The sequence below is a fragment of the Lampetra fluviatilis genome, chromosome 14 (assembly GCF_964198595.1).
Source record: "Lampetra fluviatilis chromosome 14, kcLamFluv1.1, whole genome shotgun sequence".
NCBI classification, from domain to species: Eukaryota; Metazoa; Chordata; class Hyperoartia; order Petromyzontiformes; family Petromyzontidae; genus Lampetra; species Lampetra fluviatilis.
In genome coordinates, this window is record NC_136288.1 from 14,826,666 (window position 1) to 14,850,336 (window position 23,671).

The 23,671-nt window shown below is 55.1% G+C and overlaps 2 protein-coding genes and 1 long non-coding RNA gene across 3 annotated transcripts; 2 read left to right on the forward strand and 1 right to left on the reverse strand.

The window, feature by feature from the left end:
- The first annotated feature begins 952 nt into the window (after nucleotides 1-952).
- Nucleotides 953-10,326, forward strand: LOC144935915 (CDK5 and ABL1 enzyme substrate 1-like). The gene is made up of 10 exons (XM_078862793.1): nucleotides 953-1,689; nucleotides 5,497-5,577; nucleotides 6,126-6,221; nucleotides 6,809-6,886; nucleotides 7,055-7,184; nucleotides 7,804-7,951; nucleotides 8,563-8,660; nucleotides 8,970-9,076; nucleotides 9,604-9,811; nucleotides 10,186-10,326. Exons 1-10 carry the CDS (start codon nucleotides 1,103-1,105, stop codon nucleotides 10,324-10,326), a joined length of 1,674 nt encoding a protein of 557 aa, XP_078718919.1. The 5' UTR covers nucleotides 953-1,102.
- On the reverse strand, nucleotides 7,945-15,051 carry LOC144935917 (uncharacterized). Its single transcript, XR_013637369.1, has 3 exons — nucleotides 14,973-15,051; nucleotides 8,858-13,963; nucleotides 7,945-8,029 (listed from the first exon to the last, which is right to left on the reverse strand). It is a non-coding gene; the product is annotated as an uncharacterized LOC144935917 (long non-coding RNA).
- RIOK3 (RIO kinase 3) lies at nucleotides 14,976-23,081 on the forward strand. Its single transcript, XM_078862794.1, has 13 exons — nucleotides 14,976-15,439; nucleotides 16,350-16,477; nucleotides 17,625-17,773; nucleotides 17,971-18,078; nucleotides 18,400-18,509; nucleotides 18,643-18,786; nucleotides 19,206-19,333; nucleotides 19,604-19,786; nucleotides 20,134-20,293; nucleotides 20,747-20,827; nucleotides 21,031-21,120; nucleotides 21,699-21,806; nucleotides 22,286-23,081. The coding sequence occupies exons 1-13, from the start codon at nucleotides 15,380-15,382 to the stop codon at nucleotides 22,382-22,384; spliced, it is 1,548 nt and encodes a 515-aa protein (XP_078718920.1). The 5' UTR covers nucleotides 14,976-15,379; the 3' UTR covers nucleotides 22,385-23,081.
- The last annotated feature ends 590 nt before the right edge of the window (nucleotides 23,082-23,671 follow it).

Consider the following 23,671-nt stretch of genomic DNA (forward strand, 5'->3'; position numbering starts at 1 on the left):
TCACGTAGAAGGGAAATAATAAAATAAAAACAACATAATAAAATAATTGTATTTTTATTATTTTATTTCCCTTCTACGTGACTTTACCGAAAGAACCAAGAAGATGAATCCCTGCAGTCACGAAAGCTTTAAATCGAAATTTAACCCACAATGTTGTTCATTGTGTTCGGGCTCTGAAGGTCCGCGAGTTGGCATCTGAACGCCGTGGTCTGTGGTCGCCACCCTGTGGTGAAGTATGGAAACTTCACCTCCGAAGCGCCACTCAGATTCGTGAATCGGTGATGAGCGTTGAAGAGCGGTGAACAGGGATATCACCGCGCCCCCCACCCCACCCCGTATATCTGTATGAGATGTACCTGTGGGGTTCCACCTCCTGTAGTGTGACATGTTGCTGGGCTACTTCGTGTTGCAACCCACGGGGACACACTGAGGCTGTGCGCTAGAGGGCAGCATGGACTCACAGCCCGAGACGAACACAGCCCGAGACGAACACAGCAGCAGCAGCAGCCTGAGACTCGCAAACGCGGCCCCCGTAGAGCAGCACGGGACCCTGAGCCGTGCCACATCGGACCGATAACAGAGGAGGACACAAAGACTCGCATTGGGCCCGGATGGGGGTGGAGCGGTGGCGCAGAGATTGGCAGGAGCTGGGCCAATGAGGGCGGGCGGGCGGGTGGGCGGGTAAATATTGAACCCGTTCCTCGGAGGGGCTCCAGTTCATGCGGCTCCATAAGAGGCCGAGTCGAAGCAGGGAGATCGACACAGCTGTGGGATTAGACACAGAGAGAGAGAGAGACGTCCACTGCAAACAGGCAGTCAGACACTGGAGGCAGACAGCCTACAGACATACACAGACACTGCAGACAGACACAGAAACTGCAGACACACACAGACACTGCAGACAGACACAGACACTGCAGACACACAGACACTCCACACACAGACACTCCACACACATACACTGCACACACAGACACTGCACACACAGACACTGCACACACAGACACTGCACACACAGACACAGACACTGCAGACAGACACTGCACACACAGACACTGCAGACAGGGCGCTGGTAGTCGCCACCGTGCAGGGTGGGGGAGCCATGCCCTGCAGACAGAGACTCTCCAGGGAGGCGCTCGGGCAGCAGGGGGCGACACCCACCACCACCACCACCCAGGAGGAGGAGGGGGCGCTGGCTGCTCGCCCGCCCCAGGCGGCGATGGCCTCCGAGGCGGGCGGCGCGGCGGCCGCGGCTCCAGGCCGGGCCGGCAGCAGCAGCAGCAGCGGCCTGGGCGGCACGCGGAGGCGCTCGGACCCGCGGCGCCAGGCGGCGCTCAGCTTCCTCTCGTCCATCTCCCTGGACGGGAGGCGGCCCTCGCAGGCCCGCGCCGAGCCCGAGACCCCGGCGGCCTCCGTCTTCTCGTCGCCGCTTCTGCTGCTGCCGCTGCCGCCGTCGTCGTCGTCCGCGACCCCCGCGGGCCGCGAGTCGCCGCTCTTCTTCCCGGCGACCGGGCCCACCGCGGGCCCCGGGGGCAGGCCCCGCGTCCCGGGCGGTGGCGGTGGTGGTGTTGGTGGTGGTGGTGGCGGCCCCGGGGCCGTGGGAGCGGCCTCGGGGCCTTCGCCGTGCCCCGTTTGCCCGGCGGGCCGCGCCCTGAGCCCCGTGGAGGTCTCCGACCCGCTCCGTGCCAGGTGCGTGGCCGCGTCCCCTCGCTCCCTCGCGACTTCAGGAGACACCTCGAGACTCGGGACCCCGCGGGGTGCCCGAGCCAGGCGGCGGCGTGAGGCCTCGCAGCCTCCTACTCCTCCTCGTTGTTGTTGTTGATGCTTTGTCGGCCCTTCTCTATCCACTGCTGGATGAGGGCCTCTCCGCGTCGTGCCCACCCTGGGATGTGTGTGGCCGTACTTCACCAAGCTGGTCAACGTGCTCACAAATAAACGAGCTTTGCAATAATTATATAATGTCGACAACGATGCATCGAGGTTTTAAGAGGCCTTAATTTAGAACCACGTGCAGGAATGATGCCCTCTGGTTACCCGGGAGAGCCGCGACATTTGGCTATTTGGCCATCAATGATGATTTGGCCTCTTGTGGGAGGCGGGGAGAACACCCCAGCACCACGCCTAATGCATACGGGGTGGAGGGTAAACACGCAAAGCTCCGCACAGATGGATTCAAGAATCCGTTGCTGTGCGCTGCATTCTCGTGGATACTACTGATCAGTGCAGGATTGCTTAATAGTTTAACATGTAAAGGCTAAAGGTTTAAAAACTACAGTCACCGAGTGCACTGTATAGTGTGTTATGCAACGCCGTTGTTTGTGAGCGCTCCCACGCGTGTTCAACCACAGCCTACGAGCGACACATTGAATAGCCTGACGATTCTGCAATGGCCTTGCAAGAGCAGAGAGAACCACAGTCGTCTAGAGATTAACTCATCATGGGGGGGGGGGCTGTTTTACATCGGAATGTTTTGAAGGAAGCTGAGCTCGGTAATTAGAAACCGACACACACGTGGTGGATGCATGCGGTCGTGTTGTCGCCCGTGTGTGGCGTGTGTGTGTTGGGTGTGTGTGTTGTTGTGTGTGTGGTGTGTGTGTTGGTGTGATGTGTGTGATGTGTGTGTGTGATGTGTGTGTGTGGTGTGTATGGTGTGTGCTGTATGTGTGTGTGTGGTGTGTGTAGTGTGTGTGGTGTGTATGGTGTGTGCTGTGTGTATGGTGTGTGTGTGTGGTGTGTGTGTGGTGTGTGTATGGTGTGTGTATGGCGTATGTGTGCGGTGTGTGTGTTGTGGCGTGTGTGTGTATATGATGTGTGTGTGGCGTGTGGTGTGTGGCGTGTGTGGAGTAAACCCGGCCCTGCTGTTGGCCTTGGCCCCCCGTGACAATAACAACATCGCTGGCGCTGTGTGCGCTCGCGGTGCTACCACACGAGTCTCTCTCCCCCCACGCGGTGCTACCACACGAGTCTCTCTCCCCACGCGGTGCTACCACACGAGTCTCTCTCCCCACGTGGTGCTACCACACGAGTCTCTCTCCCCCCACGCGGTGCTACCACACGAGTCTCTCTCCCCACGCGGTGCTACCACACGAGTCTCTCTCCCCACGTGGTGCTACCACACGAGTCTCTCTCCCCCCACGCGGTGCTACCACACGAGTCTCTCTCCCCACGCGGTGCTACCACACGAGTCTCTCTCCCCCCACGTGGTGCTACCACACGAGTCTCTCTCTCCCCACGTGGTGCTACCACACGAGTCTCTCTCCCCCCACGTGGCAGGCGCAGTGGCACGTCACGTGCGCCGCAGCGAACAGACCCGACTGCTTGTCGTGCCCCTGACTGCATGGGCCCTGTAAACACGTGGACTACATCGTACGGGTGTCACCACGGCGGTCTTGTTGTGACGCGCGCGGTACACGCCACGTGCTGCGTGGTCATGCGATGTATATGCAGTTGAAGACACGGGCAGCATATGTACAAGTATTATCTGTTGTATACGCTGCATGACACTTACACTACAGAATGTGAAATGGTGTATGGTTTAAGATGACTTGCACGTGCTGTGCATAACAGTACACGATACCATATCCGTATTGTTTGTGTAAGTTGTAAACTGTCTCAGGTGCACTGCATGGCTCGTGGAGGCTGGGCACGTGTACAATGCAGGTGATGTCTGTGGATCATGGAGGCAGGACACGTACAATGCAGGCGATGTCTGTGGCTCATGGAGGCAGGGCACGTGTACAATGCAGGCGATGTCTGTGGCTCATGGAGGCAGGGCACATGTACAATGCAGGTGATGTCTGTGGCTCATGGAGGCAGGGCACGTGTACAATGCAGGCGATGTCTGTGGCTCATGGAGGCAGGACACGTGTACAATGCAGGCGATGTCTGTGGCTCATGGAGGCAGGGCACATGTACAATGCAGGTGATGTCTGTGGCTCATGGAGGCAGGGCACGTGTACAATGCAGGTGATGTCTGTGGCTCATGGAGGCAGGACACGTGTACAATGCAGGCGATGTCTGTAGCTCATTGAGGCAGGGCACGTGTACAATGCAGGTGATATCTGTGGCTCGTAGAGGCATGACACGTGTACAATGCAGGTGATGTCTGTGGCTCGTAGAGGCAGGACACGTGTACATTGCAGGTGATGTCTGTGGCTGAGTGGAGGCAGGACACGTGTACAATGCAGGCGATGTCTGTGGCTCATGGAGGCAGGGCACGTGTACAATGCAGGCGATGTCTGTGGCTCGTGGAAGCAGGGCACGGTAGGGGCTGCGAGCGCTGCCGAGTTCCCAGTGCCGCCGGCATGCGTTGGGGGGGGGGGGGGTGTGCAGCTCCCTCCGCACCGCCCTCGTGCGTGATTGTTCCCGGGGCCGGGACCCCGCTCCCCGCACCTTCCGTTCCCACGTTCCCATGGCCGGGCAGTTGTGGAGCGGTGGCGCGGCGGAGAGCGCGCTGCGCTTAGAACCCGGCCACCCAACTTGGATTGCCGCTCATGACCAAGAACAGCGGGGTTTCCCCTTAAATGTGTCCTTGGTGCGGTGTGTAAACATCTAGCACCGGGGAGACAAAGGCGGCCTTGCCTGGTGCTAGCCCACACCGCCTATGCAATGCACCGCGTTGGCCTTCATAGGTGTTCGCTCACAGCCAGCCTGGCGGCTGCACTGGGATCTTTGTGTTTGTGCCAGTTCGATATCTGGCCACGGCCAGCATGGCTCGGTAGAGGCCACCAGGTTTCGTTTGTGTGCAGCTCATGTCCGTGTTGTGTTCCGAGTTGAATAATGTTGATCTTGATCTGCGTCATTACACCTCTGCAGGCTGGTTCCGCGAGACACCCGCCTGGTGTAACCGTGCGCTCCGCTAAGTTCCCACGCCTCCCCGCTCAGGAAACGTGGAGAGTTGTGAGGAGGGGGGGAGGTCACAATTGTGTGACGGGGACCACACGAGCGCCCCTGCTTCCCCTCTCGCTCCATATCGCTCCCCCGTGACGTTTCCTCCACCCCCCCCCAACCTCTGCTCCACTCGGCCCTCTGAGATCGCGCCGATGCCACCCGGCGTCGGTGTTCGTGTGTATTTGTTGACGCGTGACCGTGTTTGTGGGCCCACGTGTGCGTGCCCAATATTTGTGGGGAAGTGACGCTTACAACGAGCGGAGCGCCGGGCGGATAAAACGCATCAAGCTGGCACAGTGGGGGAGCACAGGTGGGGCATCTGACAGCCATTCAACCCGTGGCACCTGGGTGTGTTCTGTGACGCCCAGGTAGCGAGCATTCCACACTTTGCGTGGCCTCAAATTGCACCTCGCCTGATGTAAACGCCATGGCGACGTCACCGTCACTTGCCGGCGAAGGGAGGTTATTGTTCCGATGTGTGCGTGTCTATCGGCCGCGTGTGGTGCCGGGCAAGCCACCCCCTTCGCGTGCCGACCTCAATAGGTGCTCGCGAACAGCGCTTGGCCGTGTGGCTTTAGGGTGGCCCGTGTCTCTGTTGGTGCACAGCGTGCCGAGTCGGCGCCGGCTGCTGTCGCGGTCGTCGGTGGACACCCTGGAGGAGATCGAGGAGAACGCGCCGCTGCGTAGGTGAGGCTCCCCAGCGCCTCGCCCGGCCACTCGGCCCGTCGTGGTATCCGTGATCACGATGCGCTGTGGCAAATATCGCCGTACGTTATGCAGCATGCCGTGCCTTGCGCAAGTGGGATTCGTCGTGTTTATTGTGCGCTTTTCTGTCGTGAGATTACGCAAACCGTGTACAATCTGTAGCGCTCACGATGCACATGCTGTCAGGTACACAAGGAGTAAGCAATTCGTGACTATTCAATGTAATGTCGTCATCTCACCGCCATGCTGTTAATTCCTTCGGAAAGAGTTTTGCAAAGCGCAATATCTATGTATTTAGGGCTTGACTGCGCTATTTCATATTTTTGCATGAAATAAAAAACGCTAATCAAGATTTGCACAGTTGGCTACATACAGTGCGAAAGAAGTTCAACATACATTATGTAATGATCTTTTGAAAAAAACAGCCACATCACGGCAACCTGACTCTTGCGAATGCTGGTGTCCCGTTATCTCCCGGACACTCGTGGGACCGTGAGTTACTCCCCCTCTGCCCTGCCTCCCCCCGCCAGGTGCCGCACGCTCTCGTGTTCCCCACGACCCAAGGCGGCGCTCAAGAAGGTTCACTTCATCAAGAACATCCGGCAGCACGACACTCGCAACGGCAGGTGGGCGCCGCCACGCGTGCGTGCCCGGACTCGGGGGTCCTTCGTGCGCTCGCGTGTCGTGCGGCAGGCATGTGCCTAGTAGACACAGCCGTCGCGAGAGGTATACTAGATGTGGCTGACCGGATGTTTGTATTTCAGGTCGCTGACTAAGACGCATCTGAAATGAAGCCTTGCTTCACGCTGACAATACATGCACCGAATGGCACATATCGGAATCGGTAATTTACAGTTATATACAAATATGTCAACATTTTAGTCTAACAGAGAGAACAAAAGCATACAAATGACATTTTTTTTTTATTGGAATACAAATGAGACGGTAAAAACGAAAAAAAAATTAACCGGATCTTGCATTGCATGGCAATCCGTGACGTTTCATCGTCCCAGTTCATCAACTTGCTGCAGGGCAGCCCACCGGTAGTTGCCTAGGAGTCTTGTCCCTGTCTCGGCGTCACCATCGGTGAGCGAGCGCTCTTTGGGCACCTGCAGGGCACGCGTGGGAGGTGGTCGAAGTCGTCGCCGGCGCCATCTCACGCGCTCGCTGCTCCGCCTGTGCTCCACGCCCTCCACCCCCGTGCCCCGTGCAGGATCGTGCTGGTCTCCAGCAAGCGCTCACTGTGCTCCGTCTTCTCGGTGGTGCCGTACCGAGACGCCAACCCCTTCGGGTGAGGCTCCGTCACCCCGGCACGAGCGACGGCCGGAACCGGCTTATTGCCAGCCAGAGCCCCACCCTGATGCAGGGCGCCCGAGACCGCAGGGGTTCACGACGGCGCGCCGACGCCCTCTGCCCCGCCTCACCTCGCTCTCTTCCCCGTGCCGGGGCCTCGTTGCAGGGAGGTGCGATCGGACGGCACCCGACAGCGCCACCACTCGGGAGGGCACACCAGCTACCCGGAGCGCGCCGGGTCTCTGGGCTGGCTGGAGGGCGTGAACCTGGGAGCGGACGGGGCAGTAGTGCACGAGGTATGATCCCTCGACCCCTCAGCCCTTGACATCAACCCCTACCTACCCCCCATCCCTATCCCGTATCCCAATCGCGATCCCATATCAAGAATTTGAAGCAGGTAAACTCGTGGATTCTTAAACCAATCTGCCTCGAGAAGAGAGTTTTTAATCAATGTGTGGCATAATGAACATAAACATGCACATCAAAAACTTAAGAGTCCACACAAAAGCATAAATAAATACATGCTTGGAATTACACCGAGAAACAGATAGGGGAACACCACGATGAGAGAATATTCACGTTCAGGGAATTCTGTTGACCGTTCAGCAAGCGGCCTTGGGTAGCACATGCTTATGGAAGGAATAATGGTCGATGGTCAAGAATAATCACGGAGTGGCAGCCATGTGATGAACGCATCCGAGAGGACGCTACCAAGGAGATGGAGCGATGAAATTAGATCTTGCGCAGGTGCTGGTTGGATGATTACTTCGCAGGGCGGTGAGAGATGGCGACGGCTTGGGGTGGCCTTCGTCCGACAGTGGATTGATCACGTCCGTAGATGACGGCGGCGTCGGCGAGTGCGCGGGGTGGACGGTGCGCTAGTCGCGAGCTGGCGCCGCGTGTGTGCCCCCACAGGCCGTGTCGTACGCCCAGTTCCTGCACCCCACCAGCGCGCTCGTCACACGGCGCGCCCACGCAGCCGGCGAGGGGGCGGCCGCGCTGGCACGCGGCGCCCGTGCGGGGACCGCGCCGGCGCCGCACCGACAAGCGCCACACCATGCCGGTACTTGCCAGCACACGCCAGCACACGCCTGCACACGCCAGCACACGCCTGCACACACCTGCACACGCCTGCACACGCCTGCACAACGATGCACAACCACGCACAGACCACAAGGGAGGTGGTAGCAGCTGAAGGCCCAAGTCATATTTGCGACGCCATGGTTTCAGGTTGTGCCTGTGTGTGAGTGTGGGTGTGTGCATGTGTGGGTGTGCGTGGAGGGAAGCGACAGTGCAGTTGTTAGCGCACTACGTTACGTGGCGCAGAAGCGTGGTCACCACATCTACGCCTCTATATAAGGAACGAAACAGGACTTCGCCACAAATCTGTCTGTCGCCTGATGAAGCTAGTTGTAATTACTGGCGAAACATCGTACTCACATTGTAAATGTTGTGGCTTGGCTCTCCAATCCACCGGTGTGCTGTACTAGTGACGAATTGGCCACGTTCTGTTTACGTGACAACCCTTACTAGTTGGCTGTGGCGGGTTTAACGACACTTTTATATATTAACCCAGAAAAACCTCTTATGGATGATATTGGTCACGAAAGCCTACGTGTTAAACTACATGTTGGATCTTTGTCTTTGTGTCTTCGTGTGTGCGTGTGTTGTCAGAGTCCGGCGATCGTGTGGGTTACGACCCTGACTTGCTGGAGGACCCACAGTGGCCATGTGGGAAGCACAAGCGAGTGTTCATCTTCCCATGCTACATGGTGTGCCTCGCTCACTCACTCACTCGCTCACACGCTCACTCGCTCACATGCTCACTCACTCGCTCACTCGCTCACTCGCGTAGGCTCCACGGCCAGAGTTGGCTGAGAAAGGTCTCTGTTTACTGCCCTCTGTCATTCTGCTGCTGGATACAGACTTTGTCGGTCACGACCATACTTCACCATCCCTGGTCGCTTACCACTCGTCACTGATTTTAGCCTTTGCCAGCGCTTGGAACTCCACCCTGGAGAGTGCGTTTGTGCGTTGATCGTCGTGAGGTCAAGAGGTCGTATCCTCGTGTGGGTGTGCAGACGACCATCATCGAGTACGTGCGCCCGTCCGACCTGAAGAAGGACATGAACGACACTTTCAAGGAGAAGTTCCCGCACATCAAGCTCACGCTCAGCAAGATCCGCAGGCGAGCGAGTGCGATCAACGTCGGACTGTTATATTAACCATCATCCGTGGTGTCGTCATCATCGTCATCAACGTCATGCATGTGCAGACTGTGTGCCTCCTGTACGCTTTGTTCCTGTGAATGGGAAGGTTGAAGGCGATGGTAGTCGAGGTGGCAATGGGAGTTAAAGTGACGATGGTGGTTAGAGTGATGGCGGTGGCGAAGCTCGTGATTGTGATAGTGATAGAGGTGACCATCATCACTACGTTTCCTGCTATAATTCGTCTATTGGAGCTGCAGGTGACAGCAGCGTGTGACTTATCAGTGCCGCTGCATGGCGTTAGGACGCCGTCATCGCTCAAGTAAGCTTTTTGTTTAACCAGCCGAAAGACCGGTGGTGAATGCGGTGACGATTGCGATGTTGGTTGTGTCGAACGGAGGGCGTTGCGTGCCACGGTCACCGTGCGCGACAGCGACGCTACGACGCGTCGCGTGACGCGGCGCGGTGCGTGACGTGGCGCATGACACGCGTGACGTGTGGAGCGCAGCCTGAAGGAGGCGATGCGGCGGCTGGCGCGCGACGACTGTGGACTGGAGGAGGGCGCCGTCGCCATGGCGCACGTGTACTTTGAGAAGCTGGCGCTGCGTGGGAAGCTGAGCAAGCAGAACCGCAAGCTGTGCGCCGGCGCCTGCCTGCTGCTCGCCGCCAAACTGGCCAGCGACCTGCGGCGCCGCGACGTCAAGCTGCTCATTGACGTCAGTCCCGAATCGCACGCGCACACACGCACACGCGCACGCACGCACACGCGCACGCACGCACACGCACGCACACGCGCGACCATTTTTACCTGTTCCCTCTACCTCTCTCTACTTTTGACAATTGGTGATGGGTGTGGTATTGGGGATAGTGGAAAAATTTATGGTAATTTTGATGAAGAGTATATTGGTGACAGCGATGACAGCGATGACAGCAATGGTGTTAATGTAGGTGATGTTGACATACAGTAATGGGTGTAATGTTGGTGATGGTGGTAATGCCGTGTTGTTGCAGAATCATGATGCGTGTGCGGTGTCGGTGATGGAGGTAATGTCGACGTGCCCTGTGTGATGTGGCCCGTACACCCTCTCAGAAGGTGGAGGAGCGCTTGCGGCTGAGCCGCCGCGAGCTGCTGGAGTTTGAGTTCCCAGTGCTGGTGGCGCTGGAGTTTGCGCTGCACGTGCCCGAGCGCGAGGTCATGCCGCACTTCCGCCGCCTGTCGGTGCGGGACTGAGCTCTGCGCCGCCGAGCTTGGCAAGGCGTGGCAAAGCGCGGCGCCGGGAGATGTCGCCCGTCGGCAAAACCAGCGTTCGTGCGGTCGAGGCGGAGCCAACATTAAGAAACTTTGTTGAGCGGTGGCACCGGGAGATCTGGAAGACATGGGAGCCATGGATACGCCGCGTCGTCGTCATCCTGATCATTGTTGCCGGCTCCTGGCTTGGCTCCGCACCCATCCTACCGTGATGCTGCAGGAGTTTCGGGTGTCCCAAGGAGTCCCCGCGAGCGCCCACTTGACGACCTCGATAGCCGCGTTTACATGACCCTCCCTTTGCGTCCAGGGAGGTCAGGGAGTCTCAACGTGGGCACCACGTCCGCACCGGCTGAGCAGTGCTCCCGAACCGTGCTCGCGGACACCTGGGCAGTTTCTCCAGGCATCAGAAATGCAACAACAATAAAATAAATAACAGTTTAATAAATCATTCATATCGTTTGCGTTGACGTCACGCACAAATTCCTGTTCGCATCCTCGTTGCTGGCCCGATCTGTGTGGTTTACCCACCTGGTTTGGTCGGTTTCGCGTGGTCAAAGGTAGGGAGTCGCACTCCTCCCTCGGGCTGTGTCGCGGCCACATTTTGTGCACTTTGCCCACCTGAATTCCTGCCCGGTGGCGTCAGTAAAACGGTGGCCGGACTACCGAGCGCGCAGGTACCACGGCAACCCGAGTTCTCGTGCCACGCACACAGAGATGAACAAACCGCAGACAGTGCGTGATGGTGCGGTGTGGCTCCGAGACAGCTTATATGTAGCTACTAGGTGATGCTGATTGCTAGGATTTTAAAGATCAAACTTAATGTGCACTCTACCAAAGTGTTTTTATTATTCGAGGGGGTTGCGCCGGTGACGTTACCTTGCGCCAGTTTCTTGACATCGGCCAGCGCCCTTGCTCCTCACTCATTGCTAGAAAACGGAATGCACTGCCGGGTCACTTATGGTGGGGTAAAGTGTGAGTTACCCCATCTCCGGTAATTCATGTTAATCTTGTCCAATGAACATTACAGACGAAAATATTCGTCAAAGTATTTTTACTTTTTTTACTACGAGTGGACGAAAGTCATCGTGCGATGATGGCGACTGCAGCTACCCCAACAAAGACTAAAGCGCGACAAACTGATGAGAAGTTAAAGATAACTTTGTAACGCTATCGGAGAATGCAGTGCACGGAGCGTTCTCCTCGACTCGACTGAATAACTAAACCAAATCCACAGACTAAGGCTCGACTCGATTTCCATTGGTCGACTTCACTTAGACTACCACTAAAATAACAGGTGGTGACTAAACTTGATGCTGGTTCTAATCTGTCCGACCATAACACAAGCTGGATAAACCCCACTATGAGGAAGACATTTACGTTCAGTGCTTTGGCCGCTATGGAGAGGGATCACCTGTGCAAGTGTGATCTGCGTGTTGGCGTGTGGTCAGCTTCTGCAGGTTTGTCCCAACAGACGAGCGCGTGGCCTTGTCGCTGGTAGGCCATGTGTGGCCGTATGCTCTGCGGTTCTCATTATTTCTCCACTCCGATTGGCTATGTAAGGTGCGAAGGAAGTTTAACGTACATACTTGAAGCTGAACATCGGATGCATTTCACGAGCATCCCTGGCCAGGAATGGCGGGATTTTGCGATGGACTTTTTTCCCGGTGTACGACCGAGCCGTGTCGGGACCGTGCAGGGCTAGCCTGGTGCCATCCTGGTCCTGCTGGAACCTGAGCCAGATTCGGATGAATTGCGAGACCACAGCATCCCGGTTTGGTTCTGGCTCGGCAGAGAGCCAGTGGAAAACCACCGCCCGTACCGTGAGGGCCGCACTCTGGCTCGGCTCGGATGTGCCAGTGGAAAAGGTTATTTCAGAACAAGGGAACATCTGTGTCTTTGTATAGCTTTATTATTTAGTCAGAATAGCTGTTTTTAAATGTATGTAGAGCTTAGTTGGTGTACTCTTGTTGTGTCTGAGGTATGGGTGCGATGTCGAGTGTCTCTTGAGGATGAAGCTATTACAGACACAGCGACAAATTGCAATTCACGCAACTGGAAGGATTGGAGTGGTGGCAGAGTGATTTGCAAACTGCGCTATGAACCCGGTTCCCCCAGTTCGATTCCCAGCCGTGGCTATCATCAGTGGCAAGTGAAACGTATACCGGTCCTGGGCTCTCCCTTCAACCTGTGTTGACCGATATGGTGAAGTATGGTCAAACAACCCCCATGAGCAACATGGGGTTTTTTCCCGAACAGTGGTTTTATAAAAGACTGGAATGTTTCAAGTACATAATACAATATCAGGTCTCCATTGCAAACACGCTCGGTGGATTGGGTGCGCATGTGGTTAAATAAAGGATTTTGTTCGTATCAAGGTTTTCTTTGTGTTTCCGTTACTGTGTTAATCGTGTGCATGATGAAAGTGATGAAGTAAAAGTAATGTGGTGAAGGTTTGGTTGGGATTGTGATTAAGAATGCCAAATTGTCACTTCCTGCTTAATCCCAATGTGGCTCCTCTCCCGTTTACTTCCCTGAGCAAGTGGTGCAAATTCCACATTTCTATGGCAGGTGTAATTGTTTTGACATGATAGGTTACCTCACAACGTGCTACTGCACTTGTTTAATTGACCCCAGAGGGATGGTGGGCACAGTCAACCCCCAACCAGGATTTTAACTCTCAACCCTCCGATTGTGAGCCTTTCGCTCGGCTGCTTCGCCACCGGCTGGGTAACTTTAGACGTATTTTTGCACTTTGTATGTTTATGGTTGCGAGTTGATTTATCGGATTGTAAAGTGTATAGCGATAGCGCGAACAATGACACACTTTGTAAATGAAAATCGGCAGTCAAATGTGGGCCACAGAGGAACATTCTCAATCGGTGCGTGGAGCCCTCGACACGCAGAGATCAGACACGGGGACGTCAAAGCAAACGAACCCAAATGCCAAAACAGCTGTGAAGAGAAGCGAGGAAGACGTGGGTCAAACAACGATTAGAGACCAGACCTCTAGCGGGGTGGATATTGAGTGGAGAGTGTAGCGATGAGATCCACGTCCACCACTGGGTCGTCCGAGTGCCTTCGGCAGTGGACAGACCGCAGCTCGGATGACACAGCACGTGGACTCCGTGTGCACGCACGCATCAGGACCTGCATCGCATTCTAAAACGTGCAGTTTTACAGCGAAACATTTTTTACATTTTAAAACATTCCCAACCCGGGGATTGAACCGGGGACGCGGCGGTGAGAGCGCCGAATCCTCAGCACGAGGCCGGCAGCAGGCAGCGTGGTGAGCGCTCCACTGCCCCTCCACGTGGTGAGGCGTCCATTGTTGTGCGCATGTTTCAAGTTTCAAGTTCATTTATTAGCTGTAGCCCTGTGAGCCATTCGGCTCTTGAATCGGGTGCAACCGCAACAAACAAAAAACAAAAACATGAACAAAAAACATCTTAAAGTGAATATGTGACTAAGTGCAAACAGAAAATCCAAGAAAAGACAGCAAAATATTGCAGAAAAAAACAGCGTACACCAACGCTCACTCACCACAAGGGGGAGGCCCTTATCCACAGCAGTGGACTGACCACGCCTGACCACGTCAGCTGCTTGCGTGTTGGTGGTACCCCTACGGGGGGCGATGAGATCGCACCGTTCGTCATTGTCGCAGGATGGCATCAGCGTCAGTGCGCGCGAGTTTTGTTCGGAACAATCGCGAACTGTTCCCAACAAACGACGCCCCGGGCGATTTGTTTACCCGCCCGCGCTCGTTCTCTGCTGCCACTGAGTTCCCTGCGCTGATCCTGACCCACGGGGTTGGCGGTGAACCGCGCGCCATCCAGGACGTGAGCGTTTGATTTCGTAACACAAAATGAAGGTTGGCCTCGCTGGGGGAATTTGAACGGCAACAGCACGGGACTCGCGGTCGACTCCCGGCAGATGGATTTTGTTTTCGAGTTTAAACAACAACAATGGGGCCGTCCATAAATGACGTCACGCGATTTTGGACGATTTTTTACCCCCCCCCCTCGTCACACAGCGTCACAAAAAGTCAGACCCCCCCACCATCTAATATGACGTCACAAAGCTGCCGCCCCCCCCCAAATAAAACATGCTTCCGATCGCTTTAAACTATTGTCATTGTAGTGCGTATTCAATGTGGCGCTGTACTATTATGTAGGAGAAAACATATATTACTAAGTATATTTAATTAAGTAGAACGTGTTGTTTATATTCCAGATTCTTAGGTTTTTTCGGTAAAGTCACGTAGGTAAAACATCAAAATGAATGAAAATAAAATAAAAAAAAACAAAAATCACGACGTTTCAAGAGGCAACACAAGTCTCCGTCATCATTAATTTTGATGTTTTACCTACGTGACTTTACCGAAAAAACCTAAGAATATGATTCCTTGCAGTCACGAAAGCTTCAAATCTAGAATATATTCCAGATTTGTCTATATTTATTTAAAGTTGCGCATTTTGATGTGACGTCACATTTCTCACCCCCCCTCGTCACACATCGTCACAAATGTCAGACCCCCCCCCACCCCCCAGGTGCGTGACGTCATTTATGGGCGGCCCCAAATCTCTCACCCCTAACCAAAATGGCGGCGGCGTGACCTTTCGTTTCCGTACCACGTGATGAGAGGCGGCCAATCACCATCGCGCGCGGCCGCCGACTACAGCAGCGGCGCAAGCGGCAGGATCCGCAGTTTCCTCTCGTCCCCTCGTCTCCCCGCTCCCTCCCCTCGTCTCCCCACGTCTCCCCTCGTCTCCCCACGTCTCCCCTCGTCTCCCCCGAGCCCCGCACTTTCCCCAGCTCCCCGCGCCGCTTCGGCCCCCCCCTCCCCACCGGCCGCTCGCCTGAGCCAGGCCCAGGCTGCGCGTTCACAACAGCGGGGGGGCCTTGAGCCGAAGCCGGGAAGTTTCGCCCGCGTCGAGACTTTGCTCCGTCCACGTTCACCAAGAGAGCCCCGTCACGAGGAGGAGAGTTGAGACGCGCGTCCGTTCGCTCTGTGGAGAAGGCAGGCGGCGAAAGCGGAATGGAGGGCTCGGGGGGAGAGGCGCTGGTGGCTGCGGTGGCGACGACTGCTGCGCCCAAGGTGCGAACTTGTGACCGTCTCTCCCCTGTGTCTCTCCTGTGTCTCCCCTGTGTATACCAGTCTACCCTGTGTCTACCCTGTGTATCAGTCTACCCTGTGTCTCTTCTGTCTCCTCTGTGTGTACCAGTCTCCCCTGTGTCTCTCCTGTGTCTCCCCTGTGTGTATCAGTCTACCCCGTCTCTCCCCTGTGTCTCCCCTGTGTCTATCAGTCTACCCCGTGTCTCTCCTGTGTCTCCCGTGTCTATCAGTCTACCCTGTGTCCTCTCTGTCTCCTGCGTCTCCTCTGTGCGTATCACTCTCTCCTGTGCGTATCAGTCTCCCTGTGTCTCCCAGTCACCACTGTGCCTCCCGGTCTCCCAGTCTCACCGAATTCCCTCGAGTCTCGTTGAATTGTCTCCGCATGGGGCACCTGTTTAACTCTCTCCATATTAATATTGTGTCGGTCTTCGCATGTCCCTCACCACCGCTCGTGCCTCACTGTGTATGTCTCCTTGCGGCTCACTCTCCCACTCGTCTCTGCGTCTGCTTGTCTGTCTCTCGGCTTGCCCCTCTGCGTTTCCGTTTGTTTTCCTGTGGGACCCGTCAACCGGCGTCGCAGTGAATTAACTATGGGTCCTAGTCTGCCTTTATTCGAGTGTTTTGTTTTACGAGCCTTCGTCAGCTGCTTCTCGAGTTTCAATCCTAAAGAGCCGCGCAGCGCCATCGGCTGGTCCGCTGTCACGGCCTTTCGTCTTGCTCGTCATTGCGTCATTGCTTTCATCCGTGTGAAGTAAAAATGCCGGCTCAGCTCGTGGCCTCGTCGTGTTTCCACACAAGCCCGGGGTCGGTCCGTGCAGTGACCGCCTGAGTCACCGCATGAGTCACCGCAGGAGGCACGTAACGCGCCACCACCCTGCCCTTCGACACGCAGAGCCCTTGGGGCAAGGTGGGCGTGGGGGCGGCGGCCCCGTGCTCCCTGGCGGACGTGATGAGCGAGGAGCTGGCGCAGGAGCTCAGCCGCGCCGACACGGGGACCCAGGACGAAGCGCTCAGCCTGGAGTACGAATCTACACCAACCACGCCAACATCGCAACTACCTACAAGAATCGCTCACGCACCCTACCACCCACCTACCACCTCGTCAACACCAACGAGGAGTCTACACGCCCGCACCATCAACGGAAACAATACCGACACATATTTTGCGTCATACCACTCACTAGCAACACGACGACCAATTCCACAACTCCCTTAACAAACAACACTGCCAACAGTCTACTACTACCACCACGAACACTGCGAGGACCAACTCGAGCAACACCCTTTACATACTGCCGTCGTCAACAATACATCACCACTCACTAAGATCCCACCACCTACCACAACAACTGGTAATCACCCCTATCACACACGATCCACCACCGTGTATTTTTTAAAGAAACTTTTCCTACACCAGCCACACTCCAACATTAATTACCAAACACCACTCACTGGCACCCTTACTCAAAATAACCCGACCACTCCCCATCTCAGTTGCATACATCAAACCCGAGTTGTGGCTAATACCATTGTTGTGAAAGAGTTGATTTCAGCAACTGGAAACTGTGTCGTAGTTTATTTTTAGACGTTGCACATTCCTCAATTGCAAGTGTGAGTGTTTATTTTGCTCACGCAGTGTGTTCTGCGAGTAACTGAGCCCAGCCATTCTATATCTGTAACAATTTTCCCCTTTCTTGAGATGATTCTCGTCCTCCCTTCATATGGCAGGGATTTCATCAACAAATTTGTACGTTCATGTTGAGGTTGGTGGGTGAATATCTGAAATGCTCCTGGCAAATGACGGAAGCGAGTAGTGGGGTGACTGTGTGGTCCATGGATTTGAGATATGGTGACCGCAGTTGCACCGTGGCCTCTTGTCCATCGGTGTAGCAGATTACCACATCTGCCGTGTGGTGTGATGCTGTTGAGCACAGACCATTGTTTCACGATTCAGGATCATTCTGTGTGAGTGACGGCATGGTTACTTGAAGCAATCGCATGCAATACGTGTGAACCAAAAACACTCACGATTTGATGAGTGTTGAGCTTAAGAATCAACTGGAAACGATTATTCGGTGCGTCACCTGGCCTGCTCAACACGGCACAGCTTCTGATCCAGGTCTGGGTCCCATGGTTGATTGGTCCTCATCATGTGTGTCCACCGCAGGTTTCTCGCAGTGGAGGGAGCGGTGCCGGGCCCCGTTGGCGACACTGAGAGTGACGTGCTGCTGGCGAAGCTGCTGCAGATGGAGTTTGACCGTGAACACGACGCCCTGCTGCGCCGCGAGCAGGACAAGCTCAACCGCGACAGCAAAGGTGTGGCGAGCACCACACCAGACCGAGCTTCTACGGCCATCCCGGACGGTTGCGCCACTGAAAGAGATCTGAATGGATACTTCCTCTCGTGCTGCGACACCAATAGCTCAAGCAGGATACAATGCACTGTAGTGGAGCTGCGGACCGCCGTGCTGACCTGACTCGCACGCGCTGCGTGTGGACTCTTGTTTGAGCAGTGTCCATCTCGTTTGAGAACTACCGCATGAGCCACCCGTATGAGGACAGCGACAGCTCAGAGGAGGAGGTGGACTGGCAGGACACGCAGCACGACCCCTACCGAGCAGGTGAGTGGAGGTGTATGGGGGTTGGGGGCATGTTGCATACTGCTGGGTGGTGTGGTTGGACTTGATTGTATGTGGATGAGTGGTTGCATTTGCTAGATTCTGATCTCAGCATGTCTGTGCATGAGATTTCATGTCTGTGCACTTTTTCTGTTTTTGAGGGTGTATGGATGTCTGTGTGGCTCTGTGGGTGGGTTTGTCTCTGTATGTGTCACTGTGTACATGGGTGAGTGTCTAAATACTTTTTTTGCACGTCTGTGCAAGGGGACATGTCTGTCTATCGTCGTGTCTTTGTGTTTACGTGTTTCTCTCGATCCCTTGCAGCCAAGCCACAGCCGTTCCCACGATGCGGGTTCACCGGCCGTGGAAAATCGATGACCACCAAGCACGATGAGGCACTGTGCGGACGCAAGAACACGGCTCGCATGGAGCACGTGAGTGCAGCGCACCAGCGCATGCCCGTACAGGGCAGCCAGGGAAACCACGCCGTCCACACCTGGCTGCTTGAGCGTTTTTTGTGCAGTAATCTGTGGCGGTGGTGTTTGTGGCTGTTTTTATGGAATGCAGTTTCCTCCAGAGTTCTGTTCGGGGGATGGCATCCATATGGACCTGAAGCTGTCAAACCAAGTGTTCAACGTGCTCAAGCAGCACTCACAGGCCGAGCAGCGGCGCAGCGCCCGCCTGCACGAGAAGAAGGAGCACTCCACCTCGGTACAGGGGGGCCTCACCACTGACACACTCCTCTCAGGCAACTGTGAATGAGACCACATCACCCCGATTCTCCAATTCCCAGCTGGTGCAGAGACCCTCATTTATCTGGACTCAACTACTGCAACTCTTCTCTATGGTCTTGGCTCCCATTCAGATGCTGTATAAATCCACATTGTACTGTCCTGGGTGTTGGGGGACGAGATTGAGACCTTAAGTGTGAGTGGTGAGCACTCCTCCCCCTCACCGACTCTCACTCATGATAAGCATAATGATTTGCAGGTAAAGGGCATTTGCTATGACTCACCAACTTATGTGGCAGCTGTTACTGTGCAGCACAAGGTGTGCATGGCATCAGCCTGCTTAATGCTTATCGCTGGCCGAACACTGACCCTCCCCGCTGACCTCATGCCACACACCAGGACCAAGCGATGGATGCTCGCACGCGGCTGCTGCTGTACAAGATGGTGAACGCCGGCGTGCTAGAAAGCATCAGCGGCTGCATCAGCACCGGCAAGGAGTCGGTGGTGTTCCATGCTGCGGGCGGCCGGTGAGTGGGCGGCAACATCTTCGCATAAACCTCATCATTGCAGCTTGTGAACTTCGTAGCAACCTGTCGATCTTCCAGTTGCTGAAACCTGTATTAACCTCATTAAGGCAGCTTCATCGTATCAACCATTTCACGTTAAGCTCATCGTGCTGCCCTTGGTTGAGGATTGGCGAGGGATGAGGTGGTGTTGCTTGGAGCTTGACCGTTTTACCCACTTCCTTGACTTCACCACCGTGTCCGCCCCTCTCCACCGCCGGGTCATTCCCACAGGATGGAGAACAAGGAGGTTCCGTCGGAGTGCGCCGTCAAGGTGTTCAAGACGACGCTGAACGAGTTCAAGAACCGCGACAAGTACATAAAGGACGACTACCGCTTCAAGGACCGCTTCAGCAAGCTCAACCCCCGCAAGGTCATCCGCATGTGGGCCGAGAAGGAGATGCACAATCTGGCCAGGTGAGGGCTGAGTGGGTCGCCAAGGCCTTTAGGGTTGGTGAGGTCTGGAATCTGATGCATATAGTGGAGGAAGAGGAGGGTTGTCACGTAAACAGACTGGATGAAGGGCAGAGAGCTCTGGATACTGCAGGCAGTGACTGTGGCCTGGCCCGGCCATGTCTGCTAGAACACGTAATCCACCAATTTTTGCTTAACAGCTTTGAAGGAGCGTGTCCCTGTCTAATACATATTTTTATACTTCATATAATTGACTCAACGAGCTCTCAGGGTTAAATTACAGTAGTCTTATAAGACAATGAATTGCAATGATGTTTTCTGTGCTTGTGGCGGTGCACGCATGCACATAGGATGAGGGCGGTGGGAATCCGCTGCCCCGAGGTGGTGCTGCTGAAGAAGCACGTGCTGGTGATGTCGTTCCTGGGCGAGGGTCAGGTGCCGTCCCCCAAGCTGAAGGAGGCGAGGCTGTCATCAGCCCAGCTGTCCCTTGCCTACGAGCAGGTGGTGCAGGTGCGAGTGCTGAACGACTTGTTGGGGCCACCCTGTGATGCTGGAGGGGATGGTGGTGGTGTATTTTGCGGTGGTGTTCATGTGGTTAGCACACTGTACTGCAAACCTGGAGACAAGCTCCATTCCCAACCACAGCTAGCATCAGTGGTGATTGTCTGAACCTGTCCAGGGCCACCCAGAGGTCGATTTAGATTAAAATGAATGCCCACTGCTACGTGTAAACATCTTCACTGAGGAGGCAAAAGTGGCCAAGAGTGGTGCTGTTAATCACACCCCTGCCCCTTTCCAATTCTGGCCTTAATAGGTGCCTGTAACCACACTGCGCTGGTGGTACCTTGTTGGGACAGTGCTCTGTGATTCTACTGGGTGTAGATTTGAGTGGGGCGAATTGGCTGCATCGGCATTTTGCTGCCAGTGTCCCACCGTGTCACCCGGCCGTGCTCGTGTTTGCAGATGATGCTGACCCTGTTCCACGGGTGTAACCTTGTGCACGCCGACCTGAGCGAGTACAACCTCCTGTGGCACCGCGGAGAGGTGAGGGCCCCCTCCTCCTCACCCACTCCCCTAACGCTTCCTCCCCATCACTGACAGCGATGGGGAGCCATTGCTGCTGCGGAGGTGGTGTGAGGATGTGGGGTCATGTGAGCGATGGTCATACTTGTTCGAGTGAACGTGGTGTTTGGCATGCGATGGTTGTGCTGGTTGTGCTGGTGACTGGTTTGTGCTTTGCCGTGCAGGTCTGGCTGATTGATGTGAGCCAGTCGGTTGAGCCCACGCACCCGCATGGCCTCGAGTTCCTCTACAGAGACTGCCGCAACGTGTCCCAGGTGAGCGCGCTCAGAGGCGTGTGGGTTTCACTTAAGTTTATCTGAATCGATCTTGGGCCTCCCCTAGGTCGACTCGGCCTCAAATGAGTACCTGGTGCAGTGTGTAAGCAGCTCTACTGGGGAGACAAAGGCGGTCGGGCGTGGTGCTGGGCACTCACCTCCTCATGGACCATTCCGGCCTTCGTAGTGGCTCGCGAACAGCACTTGCCCTGGCTATACGAGGGGGTCTTTGTCCTACACTTGTGTGTGGACATGCGGGGACAGATGGGTACACGTGGGAGCATGTAAATACACGTGCCAGTGTATGCGTGTACACGTGAGAGTACACGTAGGCGTGTGTGTTGGGTACACGTCGGGTCTCTTCCAAAGTCAGTAACAAGTACTCTGTGCAGGCGCTCGCTTGTACGGGGCACGCCTCCAAATGGGCGTCGCATGGTCCTGGTGTAAACGCGTGGATTTGCAGTAACTCGTGTGGAATGGTGTGGCGATGTTAAAATTGCCAACATTCCGCGTGGTGGTGCACCTTTTGCACGCCTCGTTCCCCTGCGAGTGACGGTTCCCCGCGTGCTGTTGTGCAGTTTTTCCGCAAGGCGGGCGTCCCGGAGGCTCTTGACGAGCAAGACCTCTTCAACCTCGTGTCGGGTTTGTCGATCGCCGCCAAGGGTGAGGCAGAGTTCCTGGCCGAGGTGAGTTCTGCCAGCGAGCGCTCGGTCCCCCCCCACCCAGTGACTGCATTGTTGGGGGTGGTGTACCCCCTCGTATCGCCCCATGGGCAAGGAGTGGTTGACATGGCAGTGCTGGAGTGAGGAAGCTTTCTCTCACAGAGGCCCGAACAGGACTTAGTTTGACGGGCCACACATTAATACACCGCGGGTTGAGTGCACAAAAATGTTCCCCTCTAATACCCGTCTAGTGTGGCTCTATCTTTTGCAGGTCATTTTGTCATGTTGCCGTGGTCCTTATTAAATAACATTGAAGGGCATAGGATCCCCCATCCCCACGGTAACGAGTGGTTGTAGTTTACCTTTGCCGTTGTAGTTGGTGTGGAGAGCACGCGGCTGCCAGCAGCAGCCGCTGTCCTTCAGAACTCTTTACAGCACCGATGACCACGACAGCCACCGTCCCCAAAACAGCGGTGTGACGCTCATTTTGTGGTTGTGCTCAGGTGGAGCAGCAGGAGAAGATGCACGAAGGCCACGCGCACGGCTTGCGGAGGAAGGGTGTGGCTGTAAACCCCGGGGCGGTGGCGTCCGCCGCGCAGTGAGCGGTGACGCTGCCACACGGAGGAGTCCACGCAACAAGGATCTCGCTCGCACTCGCGCCTAACAATCGCGCCTAACAATCGCCACTGTTGACGAACAAAAGTGTTGTTTTAACGTGGAATCGGATGCCGGAGTGTCTTGTGCTTTGCTGTGCGGGGATGTGTAATGAAGAGCAAGATGATGATTGGTAAACAAAGTCAACCCCCACCGCTGCCTTGTCGTCCTGTGTGCGTTGTGACCGGCCAGCCTCTTACGCACGCGCAGCTTGCAACGGGTGTGTGGGAACAGTTCAGATAGTGGAAGGAAAAAAGTATTAGCAACACAAGTGCCTTTGCCAAAACAAATAGTTGGCAAATTTTTTTCCCCCTACAATTATTAGCTTTGGTCAGAGCAGATGCCCATATACTGAATACTAACATAATATGACTGAATGCAGTAGCAGAGTGAAACGGAGGAATGAGGAGAATGTTTGGCAACTCAAGCCGACTGCAGTACCCGAATGCGTGGGCGTATGTGTTTATGTATGTATTGACTGTCAACGTGTAGTTATGTATTCCTTTACATGTGAATGTATGCTTATCTGTTTGTGGAAATACATTAGCGTGCCTTTTGAGTTCAGTGAAGCTACACTAACAAGCAGAGTAGACCCACACGATGACTGATAAAAACGTGAGGCACTTAACATATTAGTCAGGTGATAGTACAATTTGTGATATTGCTTAATCATGCAATTACTACGATAGATGTAGCAACCCTTGCTCTACCCCACATGTACCACCCCGATTGGGTGACCGTTTGTACATTGTCAAGATGAACACCTCGCATATACAGGCAGCACGTTAACTTTACACTCCCATGACGTAGCCAATTACAGAAAGTAAACTGTTTCAAGGGATCCTGTGTGACTCCATCCAAACACCTTCGTCTGTCCCGGGACAATGTCATCAACTCTTCAGACTGACACATGGATACCGTAATTTTTCATGAGAAGAGAGCTGAGCGCACGTGTGTGTGTCGCGTAAAGCTGGCCCTGCTGTTTGTTGAGCCCCATGTGACAAGAACACTGGTGTCGTGTTCATACGTGTCGGAACAGCGTGCTCACACGAATGAGACCCCCCAGTACAAGTGGCAAACAACAAATACCCCATGCATGTGCAGTTGCGCATTCTGCACATGTACCGGCGTGCACCAAGCCTGGCACAAATGCTACGGTGATGTGGAAAATGGCAGCTGTTGTCTGTGTATGTGAGGTCTCTAACATCATTTGCCCCAAGAGCCTATGTAATCTA

Coding starts and splice junctions, on each gene's coding strand:
- RIOK3 (XM_078862794.1), top strand. CDS start 15,380: ATGGAGGGCTCGGGGGGAGAGGCGCTGGTGGCTGCGGTGGCGACGACT. Junction 17,774..17,970: donor GCTCAACCGCGACAGCAAAG/GTGTGGCGAGCA, acceptor TTGTTTGAGCAG/TGTCCATCTCGTTTGAGAAC. Junction 19,787..20,133: donor GAGATGCACAATCTGGCCAG/GTGAGGGCTGAG, acceptor GCATGCACATAG/GATGAGGGCGGTGGGAATCC.
- LOC144935915 (XM_078862793.1), top strand. CDS start 1,103: ATGCCCTGCAGACAGAGACTCTCCAGGGAGGCGCTCGGGCAGCAGGGG. Junction 6,222..6,808: donor CACGACACTCGCAACGGCAG/GTGGGCGCCGCC, acceptor TGCCCCGTGCAG/GATCGTGCTGGTCTCCAGCA. Junction 8,661..8,969: donor TCATCTTCCCATGCTACATG/GTGTGCCTCGCT, acceptor GTGGGTGTGCAG/ACGACCATCATCGAGTACGT.